The sequence below is a fragment of the Zingiber officinale genome, chromosome 10A (assembly GCF_018446385.1).
Source record: "Zingiber officinale cultivar Zhangliang chromosome 10A, Zo_v1.1, whole genome shotgun sequence".
Lineage (NCBI taxonomy): Eukaryota > Viridiplantae > Streptophyta > Magnoliopsida > Zingiberales > Zingiberaceae > Zingiber > Zingiber officinale.
The window spans coordinates 5750727-5764576 of NC_056004.1; the positions used below are offsets into that span (position 1 = coordinate 5750727).

General features: G+C 37.4%; 1 protein-coding gene across 1 annotated transcript; it reads right to left on the minus strand.

Moving 5' to 3' along the window:
• Window positions 1-1787: 1787 nt before the first annotated feature.
• On the minus strand, window positions 1788-5562 carry LOC122026455 (protein FAR1-RELATED SEQUENCE 6-like). The gene is made up of 3 exons (XM_042585198.1): window positions 3433-5562; window positions 2594-2662; window positions 1788-2063 (listed from the first exon to the last, which is right to left on the minus strand). The coding sequence occupies exons 1-3, from the start codon at window positions 5560-5562 to the stop codon at window positions 1788-1790; spliced, it is 2475 nt and encodes an 824-aa protein (XP_042441132.1).
• Window positions 5563-13850: the final 8288 nt, after the last annotated feature.

Genomic DNA, 13850 nt, shown 5'->3' on the forward strand with positions numbered 1-13850 from the left:
GATGTTCTTTCTCTGATTTATACAGTAATGCAAAAATTGCTTATTTTCTGTTTTTGAATTGATTTAGCATACAATCTATGACCATTAAAAAACATTTGAATCTAAGTAATTCTCGTTTGCTTAATAGGGTGGTATTTCATGTCATCATCAAGTTACAGCTCCATCGACAATACGAAGTTTGAACATGTACCATGCAGAGTCTGCGGACGAAGAACATTGGTATGTGTTTCTAGATCGATCAAAAATCCCGGAAGGAGGTATTATGGATGTGGCCAACATGGTTGGCAAAAATGGGTGGTAGTCGATACTTTGTCTGATGAAGATAGCAGTGAAAGATGTCGTGGAAGGTTAGGTAGAATAGAGTCAAGGTTAGAAAGTGAACACATTGCTTCTCGTGGACATATTCTAGGAAATTGGAATGTACCATCAGTGGTCTGGATATTAGTTATAGTGAATTTGACTCTTTTGGCCGTATACCTTATTACTCTGTTAGTTCGGTCTTGTTAATTAGTTTTGAGTAATGTTGTTGTTGTAATATGACAGATTAAATATTTGTAAGAACCAGCTGAAGGCTAATTGGTTTATTAGTTTAGGTGGTTAATTAGTGTTGACTAATGTTGGTATTGTAATGTGATAGGATAATTAGTTTTTAGTTAAGATGGATGATGCGAAACATGTTATATAATGGTTTGAACATTTTGTAATGATTTATTTAGCGTTGTTTTTCTTTCGGGACTTAGTTCTCATCTCTGATACTTGTTTAGCCAAGCAAGAATGTGAAATTGTATGGCAGTATTACGTGTTATGTTAAATCCAAGCAAAAATAGTTTATATCTCCCTCCAAAACATGCCTGAAAGAAGCAAAAATAGTTATTTCTATATGGCAAATAGAAATTGCTTGTTCTAGAACATGGCTACAAGAATGATCCAAGCAGTGCAGAAGCAAAGAGGGGCGTGGATTTACCATATGACACGGCACTAATATCCAGTGGTTATACTGTGAGTCACAGCTCGACCTCTTTCATTCACATCTGTTCATCAAGTCATATCACCTGTATTTTTTCTGTGGATATACCGATATTCTCTATCCAGACTTTTAGGTTAATCAAATATAATAATTTTTGTTTAAGAAAGAAATTCTCCAATTTCGTCAATAACCAAGTTTTGTTTATTCCTCAGCCTGACAATCCTGCTGAAGTGGGAAACAAAATCTATGAGATGATGGTCATTGCACTTGGTGGAAGGTGGGGAAGAACAGACTCACTGGGAGCGACAGAAGAAGCGATGCCGAGGCAACAAGCTCGAGGGCGGCTTTGAGACAGAGAGGCAGAGGTGGTCGAACCATCAGAAGTGAGGACAGAGGATGATCCTTGGAAGGATTAAATCGATTCCTTGAGATTATTTGTGGATTAGGCAAAGGTGATGAGAAGGGGCCAAGGTGATGAGAAAGGGAGTAGTGTAGGTTGAGGGTATTAATTTTGTCATAACGATCAGCGAGAACGAAGTGTATAATCATTATGTTGGCTGAAAGGCCCCAAGGTTGACTGTTGGTATTTGTATGTGTATCGTTTTAATAGGTCATGAGATCGATTTGTGTACGAAATGCATTGTAGATCATTTGACCCCTCATATCAAAGGTCATGAAGTTTTCGTGATTTATTTATTTAAGATTGGGCAAAAAGATCCATCAGTTTTGCTACTCTTACTTGAACCAAATAATGCAAATGCAAGAGAGACAAGAGAAGGTTGTGTTTTCGTGTCACAACTTAGCGTCCTAGTAGAGAATCTTAGTGTGGTGGTTGTGGAGGTAATCTGTCTGGTGTCCGTCGACTATCAGAATTCAGACTGGTCTCACCATTTTGGGCCGGGTCACTGTATCGAGAACTACCACGGCTATCGACACTTTTTGATTTGGGTGAACTCTTGAAAGAGTCATTGACTGGTCCTTTTGTGCCGGCGGCAAAGGCAAATCTCCAATCATCGCCTGAAGCAGCATTTCTCCTTGGGTTGCTTTTTGCACAGCAAGAGAAAAAGGTTTTGGTAAGTTGTTCATCATGGATAATCTTCACAGGTTACCAAAAGTAAATTTCAAATAGCAGAATATTAATCAGGCTGTCCTGTTTGCAAAAACAAATAAATAAATAAATCCTGGTTTAATGTAATCAATGTCTTCAAAATATAAGATCTTCACAGGTCTAAGCAATCAATGTCGTGCAAAAAAGAATTATCAAAGCCCCTCTTTAAGGTAAGGCCGGAAGTATAAGTGAGGGGAATTTCACATATTAAATTGACAGAACTAGAGTATGATCACCAACTAGAGTGGAAATAGGAAGAATACAAAGTATTGAACTCGCATTACATGACCTTATAAACTTTAGAGAATAAGCATCAATTATCACAACAAATCTGCTCAATCAAAACAAAAGTTCAAATCATATTTCTCAAAAAAAACTTCGTCTTTAGTAACCAGCAAAAAAAGGTGGGCCCATCAGAAACAAACTAAGAGAGAATGTAAGCAGAATATATAGTCTCTCAGAGCTTCTGCTTAGTCTCCAGATCAGTCTTCAAATCTTTTTTCACCATCAGAATGTACAAGGGAATCATGCTTGCCATTTTCCATGTTGGTGAGCTCTTCTACACTCACCGTTGGGCCCTCGATGACCTGCAAGCAAATCAATGAAAACCAAATCAGCTTAGCATGATGGATCATCAAATAATTATAGAGAAATTAACTAAGAAAAGGTGGGAACCACCAACTTGATAGTTTTGACTGTTTTAGTTGTAGTGTTATCTTTGCAATGTCCAAGCGTGACCAAAGACTTTATCATTTCTTCATCAGTTTCAATTGATCCAGTTAATTTGTTATCCGAAAAATTTTGTTACTAGTTAGAAGATATCCAATTGAGAGGAATGCCCAAGCTAAAAGAGAAACAACCATTCTTCGTAGCTGAAAATTCTGTGTGCCAACATGCAAAAGAAGACGGCTGGAAAAGTCACTGGGGATGGAATGTCATTCATGTAAACCAAAATGGCAAAAAGGAATAGCACAAAAAATGATCCAGAGAATCCTCCTATTAACTTTCAATAATATTTGTGACAACATAGCAGTGTATTGACAACATCTCAAGAAAATAACCTAATTTACTGATGACAGATGAAGTGAATCACACTACTTAATATTGTACAAACGTTATTAACAATTTGGACAAATTATAGGGACTAACCTTTGCTTTGATATCATATTTTAAGAAACGCATATTATGATGTTCCTTGGCTAGTTGTCACAGAATTAATCACCTGAAATTGTATCCAACAAAGAACCCTATAAATAGTAAATAGAGATATTTGACTACAACAAAGTATATCAAGCAAAAGTTATCTTATAGGTACCGAACAATAATCCTCTATCGCTTAAAACATAATAAAACATACCTTTTTTCTGGCCTTTGCAACTGATTTCTTCACAATTTGTTCAATCTTAGATTGTTTCCTCTTTGTGGGTGGACGACCTCGAGATCGTACTTTTAATGGAGAGTGTATTGTTTTTGAACTCGATGTAGATGCTTCTTTCAGTTGGTCCGCCCTTGAATGATCTGTCTGAATAGCAATCAATTTTTCCTTCGCATCTTTTAAGATTTTAACCAAAATAGAACAACTGTCATCATTATTTGCTCCAAGTTGTTGAACCTCTTGTATCAATGGAGTGAGAATATTATACCGATGTCTTTCTTCATCACAAACATATTCATCATAAATATTAGTGATACTTTGATAACCATGCTTAATATCTTTGCGCCATCGATCCATAATATAATTCATAGGAACCTCAATCACCTTCATTCGTATCAATACAGAGATCACATGCCTACATAAAATTCCACGAAACTCAAAAAGATGGCATAGACACTTAACTTGACAATCTAACTCGGTATAGTGTACCCTGAAGGAAGCATCTCTTATAGGGTCTCCATTTTTTCCCAACAAAGTTTCTACCACTTCAAATATAAAAGCAACCCCTTCTTGCCTCACTAGTGAGGTATTGCAAAACATCAACCCTCTTATCTCATCTTGGAACAACTTAAATAAGTTGTTAGTGTAGAAACTTTGAAATTGTCTTTCAATAGGATAACCAGTAATTACTGGTATCATTGAATTAAATGAACCAAAATCCAAATGTTTTTCTTTTTCAATCTTCTTTTTCAGAGCATTATCATACTGTTCAACAAATTGCTTCAAAGAAGTTTTGGAATGAACATATTCATCAAAAAAAGCATTCATACTTTCACTCCTTTGAGATGTGGACATACCTGCCCAAAACTTATCTTTGACGTACACAGGTATCCATTTATTCCGTTGTTCATACAAAGATTTCAACCAGTCATTGTTCTCCAAATTAAAATGCTCAATCATTGTCATCCATCTCTCATCACATTCATCAACAGTAAGCGAGTTGTAAACAATATTCTTCAATTGTTTCTTTATCATTTTATATTGAGCATGACCACCTAACTTTGCTGGTAGTTTTTTCATTATATGCCAAAGACACAAACGATGATGAGAATTCGGAAATATCTCTTCAATAGCAATTGCCATGGCACGACATTGGTCTGTGATTATGGCCTTTGGAGCACGTCCAAGCATACATGTCAGCCAAGATTTGAACAACCATATGAATGTTTCTGAATCTTCACTTGATAATAATCCACATCCAAGCAAAATGGATTGACCATGATGATTCACCCCAACAAAAGGAGCAAATGGCATGTCATAACTATTAGTTAAATAAGTTGTATCAAAAGTCACGACATCAGAAAAGTAATCATATGCAGCCCTACATCTTGCATCTGCCCAAAAAACATTTCTTATTCGAGATTCTTCATCTAAATCAAGCACATAAAAGAAGTTTGAGTTCCGACTTTGCATGCGGCAAAAATAATTACTCAAGGCTTCAGCATCTCCATCCCCTAACCTCAACCTTCTAGCTTCTGAAATAAAATTCCTACACTTTCTCTCATCAAATGACAAATTCTCATAGCCTCCAGCCTCAACTACCAATGAATGAAAACTTTTACTTAAAGTTATTCCTGCTTGATCATTTAATTCAAGTTTCCTCTTTGTAGTTGAATCCAATAATTTATTACATCTAAAATGTCGTGACTTTCCCGGGCTCAAGACATGATTATGTTCAAGAGATACACTATTTATCACAAAGTTATCATCATTCCGAATAACAACATTAATCTTAGCTTTGCAATTCGTCTTAGTAGAAGGTCTAGGGTACAAAGCATTTTTTCCTTGAGATACTGTTTTACCACTTTTGGCACATCCAAAACAAAAATATTTTTGCTTTCCATCATCTCCCTTCTTTCCACCTAATTTGGAAATACCGAAACCAACATTCTGAGCATAGGATTTATAAAAATTACGAACTTCATCTTCAGATAAAAAAGTCATTCCAATCTTAGGAATCATGACTTCATTTAAACTAGACGGAGATAGGTCTTGATGCACATTCTCGTTGTTATCATTTACCTCATTTGAATCACTTTTTCCTTGTTCCATGACTATTTTTCACCTACATTTATTCAAAATAGAAGGCAGATAAGTATTCACCTACATTTTTTTTTATATAAAAAAATAGAAAATAGATTCAAAAAGTGAAGTATCCAGTGAAATTAGCAAGGAATTTTCTTCCATAAAATAAAGGAGGGAGTTGAAATCAAATAAGGAAAAGAGTCTTATTCATAGGAGAACCCCGACAACTCAATCCTAGATCTTCTAGTTTATCTGTAAAGTGACCGTGACTGTAAAATGAAAGTCTTCCCCTTTATCGTGTTAGGCACATGCGATACAGCAGCCCCCTCACAATACTCAAAAAAAAAAAATCTAAAAAATTTACTAAGTCTGACCGAGATAGAATCAAACCACTGACCGGATTGTGCCACAGTCTAGTCTTGTTTGCAAGGAGAGTCGAACCCAGCAGTTATCCTGAGGTGAGCAGAGCAACTAAACAGAAGAACATCGAGGAAAATGAAGATCAAAATCGAAGCAAGTTGATTTGGACAAAAAGAAATCACAAAAATCGTAAAATCGGCTAAGTAATACCTGATACCTGGCCTCAGGACAGATTTCGGGCAGGGCGGGGGCGAGGGGAAGAATCTAGGTTGCCTTGGGGCCGAGCGTTCGAGATGGGGAGAGCGGAGATCGAAGCGCGAAGAGCGACGAGATCGCGTTGGATGGGGCGAAGCGCGACGAGAGAGAGTTGGATGGGGGAGGAGAGCGGAGAGACACGATGGGGCGGAGAGCGGAGAGAGCTCTTAGGGTTTAGGTAAGTGGAGAGAAGAGAAAATAGAGTTCGAGATGGAGAAGAGGCGGGCGGAGAGAAAATTTGTGCTGATGTGGAAATGTCCAGGCTGGAGGCCACATGAGTCGAGATAGGAATTCGAGATGAAGATTCGAGATATATATCATTTCTCTTTTTTTAATAGGATGTTAATTTTAATATGTTTTTGTTGAATGATAATAATTCGATAGAAAGAAGAAAAATTATACGTATAGAAGATATCCGATCCTTTAATGGGTATGGGTATACCCATCGGATATCCTATACCTGATGGATATGGGTACGGAGGATATAGAATTCGACCCGAACCCGACCCATTGTCATCCCTAAATCCAGCCTTGTCTGCAAATGAGGTCTGATCGGACGACAGAGGGGACTCGATCGGCCTACCCTAAGGCATATTAATGTCCCACCATTCAACGACCTAATATTACTTTTTAGCATTTTGTGTCACTCTTGTCAGAGAATTAAGGGAATATTCCTATGCAAGTTGTACACCAGAAGCTTTTAGCTTGTAAAGCGTAGAAATTGTGGGCCTATTTTCGAAAAAAATATCAGAGTATCATAATGGTTAGTACTTTTTAGAAATGTATTAATATTCACGCATAGAGGCAAAGTAAAAATTTATAAGGGGGTCTTCACATATAGGCACAGGTACACGAAATTACGCACTCAGAGCCACTATTCACTACATTAATTTTCCTCTCGATCATTTGACTGATTTAAGCATCGTAGTGCCTGCGCCACTCGTTCCTGACTCGGTTGCTGACATTTTCTTTTTTCTAAGTTCTTTTTTTACACGCAAGATTGCTCGACACTCTTAGCTCCCAGCTCAAAGTTTTTTCACAATCAATATCGAAATCACCTATTCATTACATCATCTTCTTGATTTTAAAGAGAATCAACTAGTAATAAAAATTTCTAGTTATGGTCTCCAATTCAAAAATACCCGATCCAAGTCTCCTTCTATCTATTGTAATATTTTTAATTAATTAATAATCTCTCGTATATTTTTATTCATTTAAATGTGATGTAAAAATCTACCCGTTATAATTATTTGCTCGTTATTAAATACTAATTTGTCACACTACTAAGTCATTGATTTTTTTTTTATATTGTTATGGCTTCGTTCGTAAAAATTTTTGCTTGAATTTATTTAAATAATATTGTTAACAAAATATTTATACGAGATTAATTAGCAAACAAACGAAGGCGAGTGTTGTTGAAAATTCACGAGAATTTAAATTTTTTTGGAGAAGGGGCTTTCAAAGGGAGAAAAATATTATTTTTTCTATAATTCAAGTGTTTGAAGGGAAGGGAGGCCGTCTGTCTCTATGATTCACAGAATATCCTGCCTATATTGAAATTCAAACTTTGGATAAGATTATCCTTTTATTAACTGTTGTAAACCAACCAAATAGCAACCCGTAATTAAGGCGGTAAATAAATTAAACCTTCATGATTAAATTTAATGTTCAATTTGATAAGAATTTATTTATATTTATTTAATATATAAAATATTAATTAAATAAATAAGTTCGAATAACTCGTTAAATTAAATAAACAATCTTAAATATATATATGTTCAACTCATTAATATTCGTGAACAATATTTATGAACAACGTTCATGAATAATGTTTACGAACTATGTTCATTAATAAAACTCTTATTAATATGCTAACTAAATAATAAAATAAAAAAAAAAATTTGAATTATCAAGTTCAATAACTGTTAGTCCCGGTGCGGCTGATAAAAAGAGGTGAATTGTTTGAAATGACAAAAATACTGATTAAGACAAACACTTTAATAAATGAAACTAAATTGTATAAAATAAGTATGAGATAAGAAAGGATTTACTAGGCATGCAACCAAAAATGTTATTAATCCATGGTAAATGAAGCTCAACTAATCGACTCCTTCTTCGACACAAGTCGAAGGTGGAGAAGCCTTATACAGAACGTTGAACGCACAGAACTTTGAAGAATAGAATGTAAAACTCGAATACAGAAAGTGTTGTTTAAAATCTCGAGCACCAGACCTCCTTTTATAGGCTTATTGGTCAAAGTGATTGTTTGGTGATGTGGCGCGCTCCGTGCGCTCGGACCCACTCCAAGCGCCCCCAGTTGGTCACCTCGATCTGCTTCGCAATGACAAAAGGATAAGCAATATCCACTCCCGGGCCCCCGGACCACTACTGATGTGGACCTGGAGATGAACCACTCGACGAGGCGCCATGGTCGACATCAAACTAGTTTGAGTGCCCAGACCAGCTCCGAGCACCTGGACCAACTCTGCTCGCCCGGACTAGCTCTGAGCGCCCGGACTCCGGGCGCCTAGAGTTGGTTCAGGTGCCCGAACAAGGTCAACTCAATGTTGACTTGTTCGGTACGGTCTTCCGCTCTGGTCGTTTGGGTGATTTTTTGGTTATCAAGAGTTGAGCTCACCCGAACCTAACTCCAGCCTTCTCTCCTCGAGTAGTCTTTTACTACGACTTCTTGTCCCTCAAAAGTGTCACACGCATCCTTCTCGCTCCACCAGCGTACTCTTCCACAGCTTCTTGTCTCTCGAATGCACCAAGTCTATCGACTCAATTCCCATGCTATCCTTCTAGTCCGTTGCATCTTTTGCTCAACTTCTTGTATTCCTAAGCTCCTGCACACTCAGACGCAAGACATCAAATACGCAAAGTCTAACTTAACTTGGTTGATCACTGTTGGGACCGAAAAGTAGCTAGAGGGGGGGGGGTGAATAGCTCGTCGCGTGCTTCATGGTTGACGTTGCTTGTTTCTTCAAAGATGTGCAGCGGAAATACAAGAAACAAAAACATACAACGCTAACACTTGGGATTTTACTTGGTATCCACCTCACAAGAGGTGACTAGTCCAAGGATCCACGCACACACACACACATCCACTATGAAACACTCCTTTTCGGTAATTACCGAAGGCGGAGAAGCCCTACAAGACTCTCAATACAAGAAGAAAGGAAAGGGAAACAAAATACAAGCACAAAGCTTACAATGAGTACAGAAACCCTAACCCTAGCTTCTCTTCTTGACTTTGATCCGCCTCTTGACTTGGAAAACCTCCAAGATCCTTCAAGAACTGGCGATCTGAGCTTTGAGAGCGTTGTGGAGGAGCTGGCGAGAGATCTGAGATGAAACAGTGGAGAACTACTGAAGGAGATGCCCACCTGCAGCTCAAATACGACGCAACGGTCGGATCCCAATCGATTCGAAAACTCCCAATCGATCGGGGAGGCTTTGGATCGATCCACGGATCGATCCAGAGCGCCTCTGTGCTCTGGAAACACTCATGGATCGATCCACGCATCGATCCAGCGCTTATCGCGCGAAGCAGCAGCGTCCCAATCGATCCACTGATCGATTGGGACCTCTGGATCGATCCACTGATCGATCCAGAGGCTTTCTGTGCGCTGGGAAAAGCCTGGATCGATCCACTGATCGATCCAGCTCTTGGTTTTTGCCCAAAACCAAGTCCCAAGCCTCTCAAACCAACATCCGGTCAACCTTGACCTGTTGGTACATCCTGCCTAGCATCTGGTCACTCCCTTGACCTGCCAGGACTCCCCACCAAGTGTCCGGTCAATCCCTTTAACCCACTTGGACTTTTCTCTTCGTGCCAAGTATCCGGTCACTCCTTTGACCTACTTGGACTTTTCTTCATCATGCCAAGTATCCGGTCACTCTCTTGACCTACTTGGACTTTCACCTGATGTCTGGTCAACCTTGACCCATCTGGATTTTCCCTCGTGCCTGGCTTCACTCACCAGGACTTCCAATCTGCCTAGCTTCACTCACTAGGACTTCTCTTCTGCCCGGCTTCACTCACCAGGACTTCCAATCTGCCTAGCTTCACTCACTAGGACTTCTCTTCTGCCTGGCTTCACTCACCAGGACTTTCACCTGGCTTCACTCACCAGGATTTCCCATCTGCCTAGCTTCACTCACTAGGACTTCTCTTCTGCCTGGCTTCACTCACCAGGACTTCCCAGTCAGGTATCCGGTCACCCTTGACCTACTTGACTCTTCTTCATCCACACTGATCAGTCCCTGATCAGAATCTCCCCACATGAACAACTACACCTGCATTGTCCATGTGTCTACATGTATTGTCAAACATCGAAACTATGACCAAGACTCAAGCTTGGTCAACTCAGTCAACCTTGACCTAAGGGATATTACACCAACAATCACATCAAAACTAACACAGGGTACTTACAATAACCAATCAAACAAATAAAAGTTTCAAATAATCAAATAAGCTTGAATTGAGAGCTCGATAACATCTAAGCGAGCCAAGTTCAAACCAAGCTCAAGCCAAACTTGAATTGAGAGCTTGATAACATCTAAGTGAACCAAATCAAGCCCAGCACTAAAAAAATGCAATGTTCTGGAACGAATTCTGGGATGAATTTATAAAAAAAATTTGACGCAAAAATTGTTGGGAGGAAAAAGTTTTTGTCCCAAAATTCTCGTTGCCAACTTAGCGATGAATTTGGGGATTAAATTGGCAATGAATAATATTTTTATCACTAAATTCGTCACTAATTTTGCAACAAAAATAATATTCGTCGCAAAATTGTCATAGCTAACTCTGCGACAAAAACTACTTTTACGATGAATTTTTTTTTTTTTGCTACAAAATTGGAGACAAATTCGACGATGAAATTGGCAACAAATTAGAATTTTGTCGTCAAATTCATCGCCAATTATGCAACAAAAATAATATTCGTCATAAAATTGTCATAGCTAATTCTGCGACAAAAATAACTTTTGTGACAAATATTATTTTTTGTAGCAGAATTTGCGACAAATTTGATGATAAAAATAATAATTTTAAAAAATTTATGATCTGCAATAAATTAATTTTTGTCCCAAATTTCATCCCGATTCTGGGATGAATCTAAGGATTCATCCCATATTCTAGGATGAATCCACATATTCATCCTAGAATTGGGACAAAATTTGAGATGAAAATTAATTTGTCGCAAACTTATTGATACACGGTAATTTACGATAATTTGGCGACAAATTATTTTCATTGTCAAATTTGTCCCTAAATCCCAAAAAATTGGCCAAAACTAATTTGTTTCTGCAATTTAATCCAATCCAATACATATATAAACTTGTGTACAACAAAATTAAATAACACATCATAAACATTCAACGCATCCTAATTAACATAATCACATCCTATTTAACATATATACACATCTATTAATATTTGAAATCAATTCTACAATAATACAAATCCAAAGTTCTCAAAAAGTTATACAAGAACTTTCTTCGTCAAGACTCCAAGAAGTTATACAAGTCCAGCACTCCAAGAAATTATACAAGTCCAACACTCCTAGAAGTTAAACAACTTTTATCAAAATAAACTATATATATCTCAACTCATCTTCTTTTTCCATAAAAACTTTCTTCCCCATCAAATCTTCTTTTCCTACATAAAAATAAATAAATAAACTAGATCATTTTTAACAAGAAAGATAAATACTTAAATTACAAAGTTAGAGTGATATTAGAGGTTGGCGATCGACTTGAATGCTAATATATATGTCTTGCTACTTGCAAATAATGTAGCACGATGAATTTAAATGCATTTGTCACCAACCTATTATTTCTTCCGCCCTTATAGTTTATATGAAAACATGAAACGTCAATTATTTTAATTGATAATTACTGCACTAAAAATTGAAGGAATCATTTTTTTGTTCTCAAGTAACTAATGCTTTTAGTAAGCTTTGAACCCATAAGTGTTTTCAAACCATCATTCTACTCCGCAATCCTTACCAAGCACCACTATGCTTGCAAGTTCTACATTTCAACACCTACCTCTCCCCTTTCTCTCCACCAGTTACAAGTATCCTAAATATGATACAACCTGTTTCACCACATCAAATTGTAACTACAAGTATCCTAAATATGATACAACCTATTTCACCACATCAAACTATAGCTATAAATATTCTATTAGATTTTAATCTGACATGGAGAGCGTGGGGTACCTTTTTAAAATTCTTATCATATGAAAATATCTCAAATGATGAAAACACAAAATAGTCAAGATTAATTAGTTGATACTAGTCATTTAGTGCTCATGGTTACTTTGCTGCTAGTCAAACTCTAATCATAATTCGAAATTCTAGCTAATAATGTAGTAGTTACAAATTTTAACAAGTTTGTTAAAAGAATGATGTCCTTATTTAACTCTTCCATTAGCTCTTCAAATGCAACTGATAAAATAAATAAATAAATAAAATTACAAGTACAACATGTTCAATGTCTTACTTAATACTTGTTTTTTTCTTCGACATAGATTCCGCCTCACTAACCCTGTTAAAAACAAATTAACAATATTAATTAAAATAAAAATTTGAAAGGTTTAAAATCCATGGATTAATGTTTAAAAACACTAATTATAAGACAAATAATATTCATACATAATTATTGTCATCCATATACTTAACTTGACTAGATGAAAAATTTAAAAATTACCTCAAGCTAGTAATAAACTATCAATTAAACCCCGACGATCAGGTAAATTCTTTTTATACATCCAACTTCTTTCATTATATATTTTGTAAGTATCCCGTGGTGGTTTTGATGTAATATTATCAACCAAGTCAAGTTAGGTCCTGTTGGTATTAATCTCTTTGTCTAAGTGTGCAGGAACTTAGGAGCACAAGAAGTCGAGCGAAAGACGCAACTAGTGAGAAGGACGAGACAGGAGAGAGCCAACGGACTCGGTGCATTCGAGGGATGAGGTGCTGCGGAAGAGTACGTTGGTGGGCAAGAAGGAGGCGCGCAGTGTTTTTGAGGGACGAGAAGCCGGAGCAGAAGACTGCTCAAAGGCCGGAAGTTGGGTTCGGGTGAGCCCCATTTCGGATGACCTAGATCACCCAAGCGAGCGAAACCAGAGCAGAAGACTTAGACCAATACAAGCAAAACCGGAGCGGAAGACCTGAACCAAAAAGTCAACTAGAAGTTGACTTTTTTGTTTGGGCACCTAGACTCCGGGTGCTCAGAACCCTTCCAAGTGCTCGGAGCATATTTTTATCCAGAACATGATGTGGCGCATTCCGTTGCAACGAGGATAAAAGTTTGTCCTCCCCGGCACCTGGAACCCTTCCATGTGTCTTGACCAAGGCTATAAATACAGTCCTGATCCCAGAAGCTTAGACATAACACTTGTAATCAATCCCTTTCTTGTTTAGCTTTGTAATTGTGTGCTTCGATGTTGTAAGAGGCTACTTCGCCCAGAGGAGAATCTTAGTGTGCTTTTTAAGGTTTTGGATTTGCAATCTTTTGATTGCAAACTAAGTAACTTCGGTGCCTCCTTTTCTTAATTAGTTTTCTGAATTCCGTTTATGTAAGTGTAGTTTTAATTACACTGTAAAGCTCGAGAAGGATTTGCATTCTTGTTTTACAGGGCAGTTGACCCCCTTCTTATCAGTCGACAAGGGTCCTACAAGTGGTAT

Excerpts from the sequence above, each read along its gene's own strand:
- LOC122026455 (XM_042585198.1), bottom strand. The coding sequence starts at position 5,562 with ATGGAACAAGGAAAAAGTGATTCAAATGAGGTAAATGATAACAACGAG. Across the intron at positions 2,663-3,432 it reads TTGCAAAGGCCAGAAAAAAG|GTCATCGAGGGCCCAACGGT; the intron begins GTATGTTTTATT and ends ATTTGCTTGCAG. Across the intron at positions 2,064-2,593 it reads ATGGCAAGCATGATTCCCTT|ATTATCCATGATGAACAACT; the intron begins GTACATTCTGAT and ends TAACCTGTGAAG.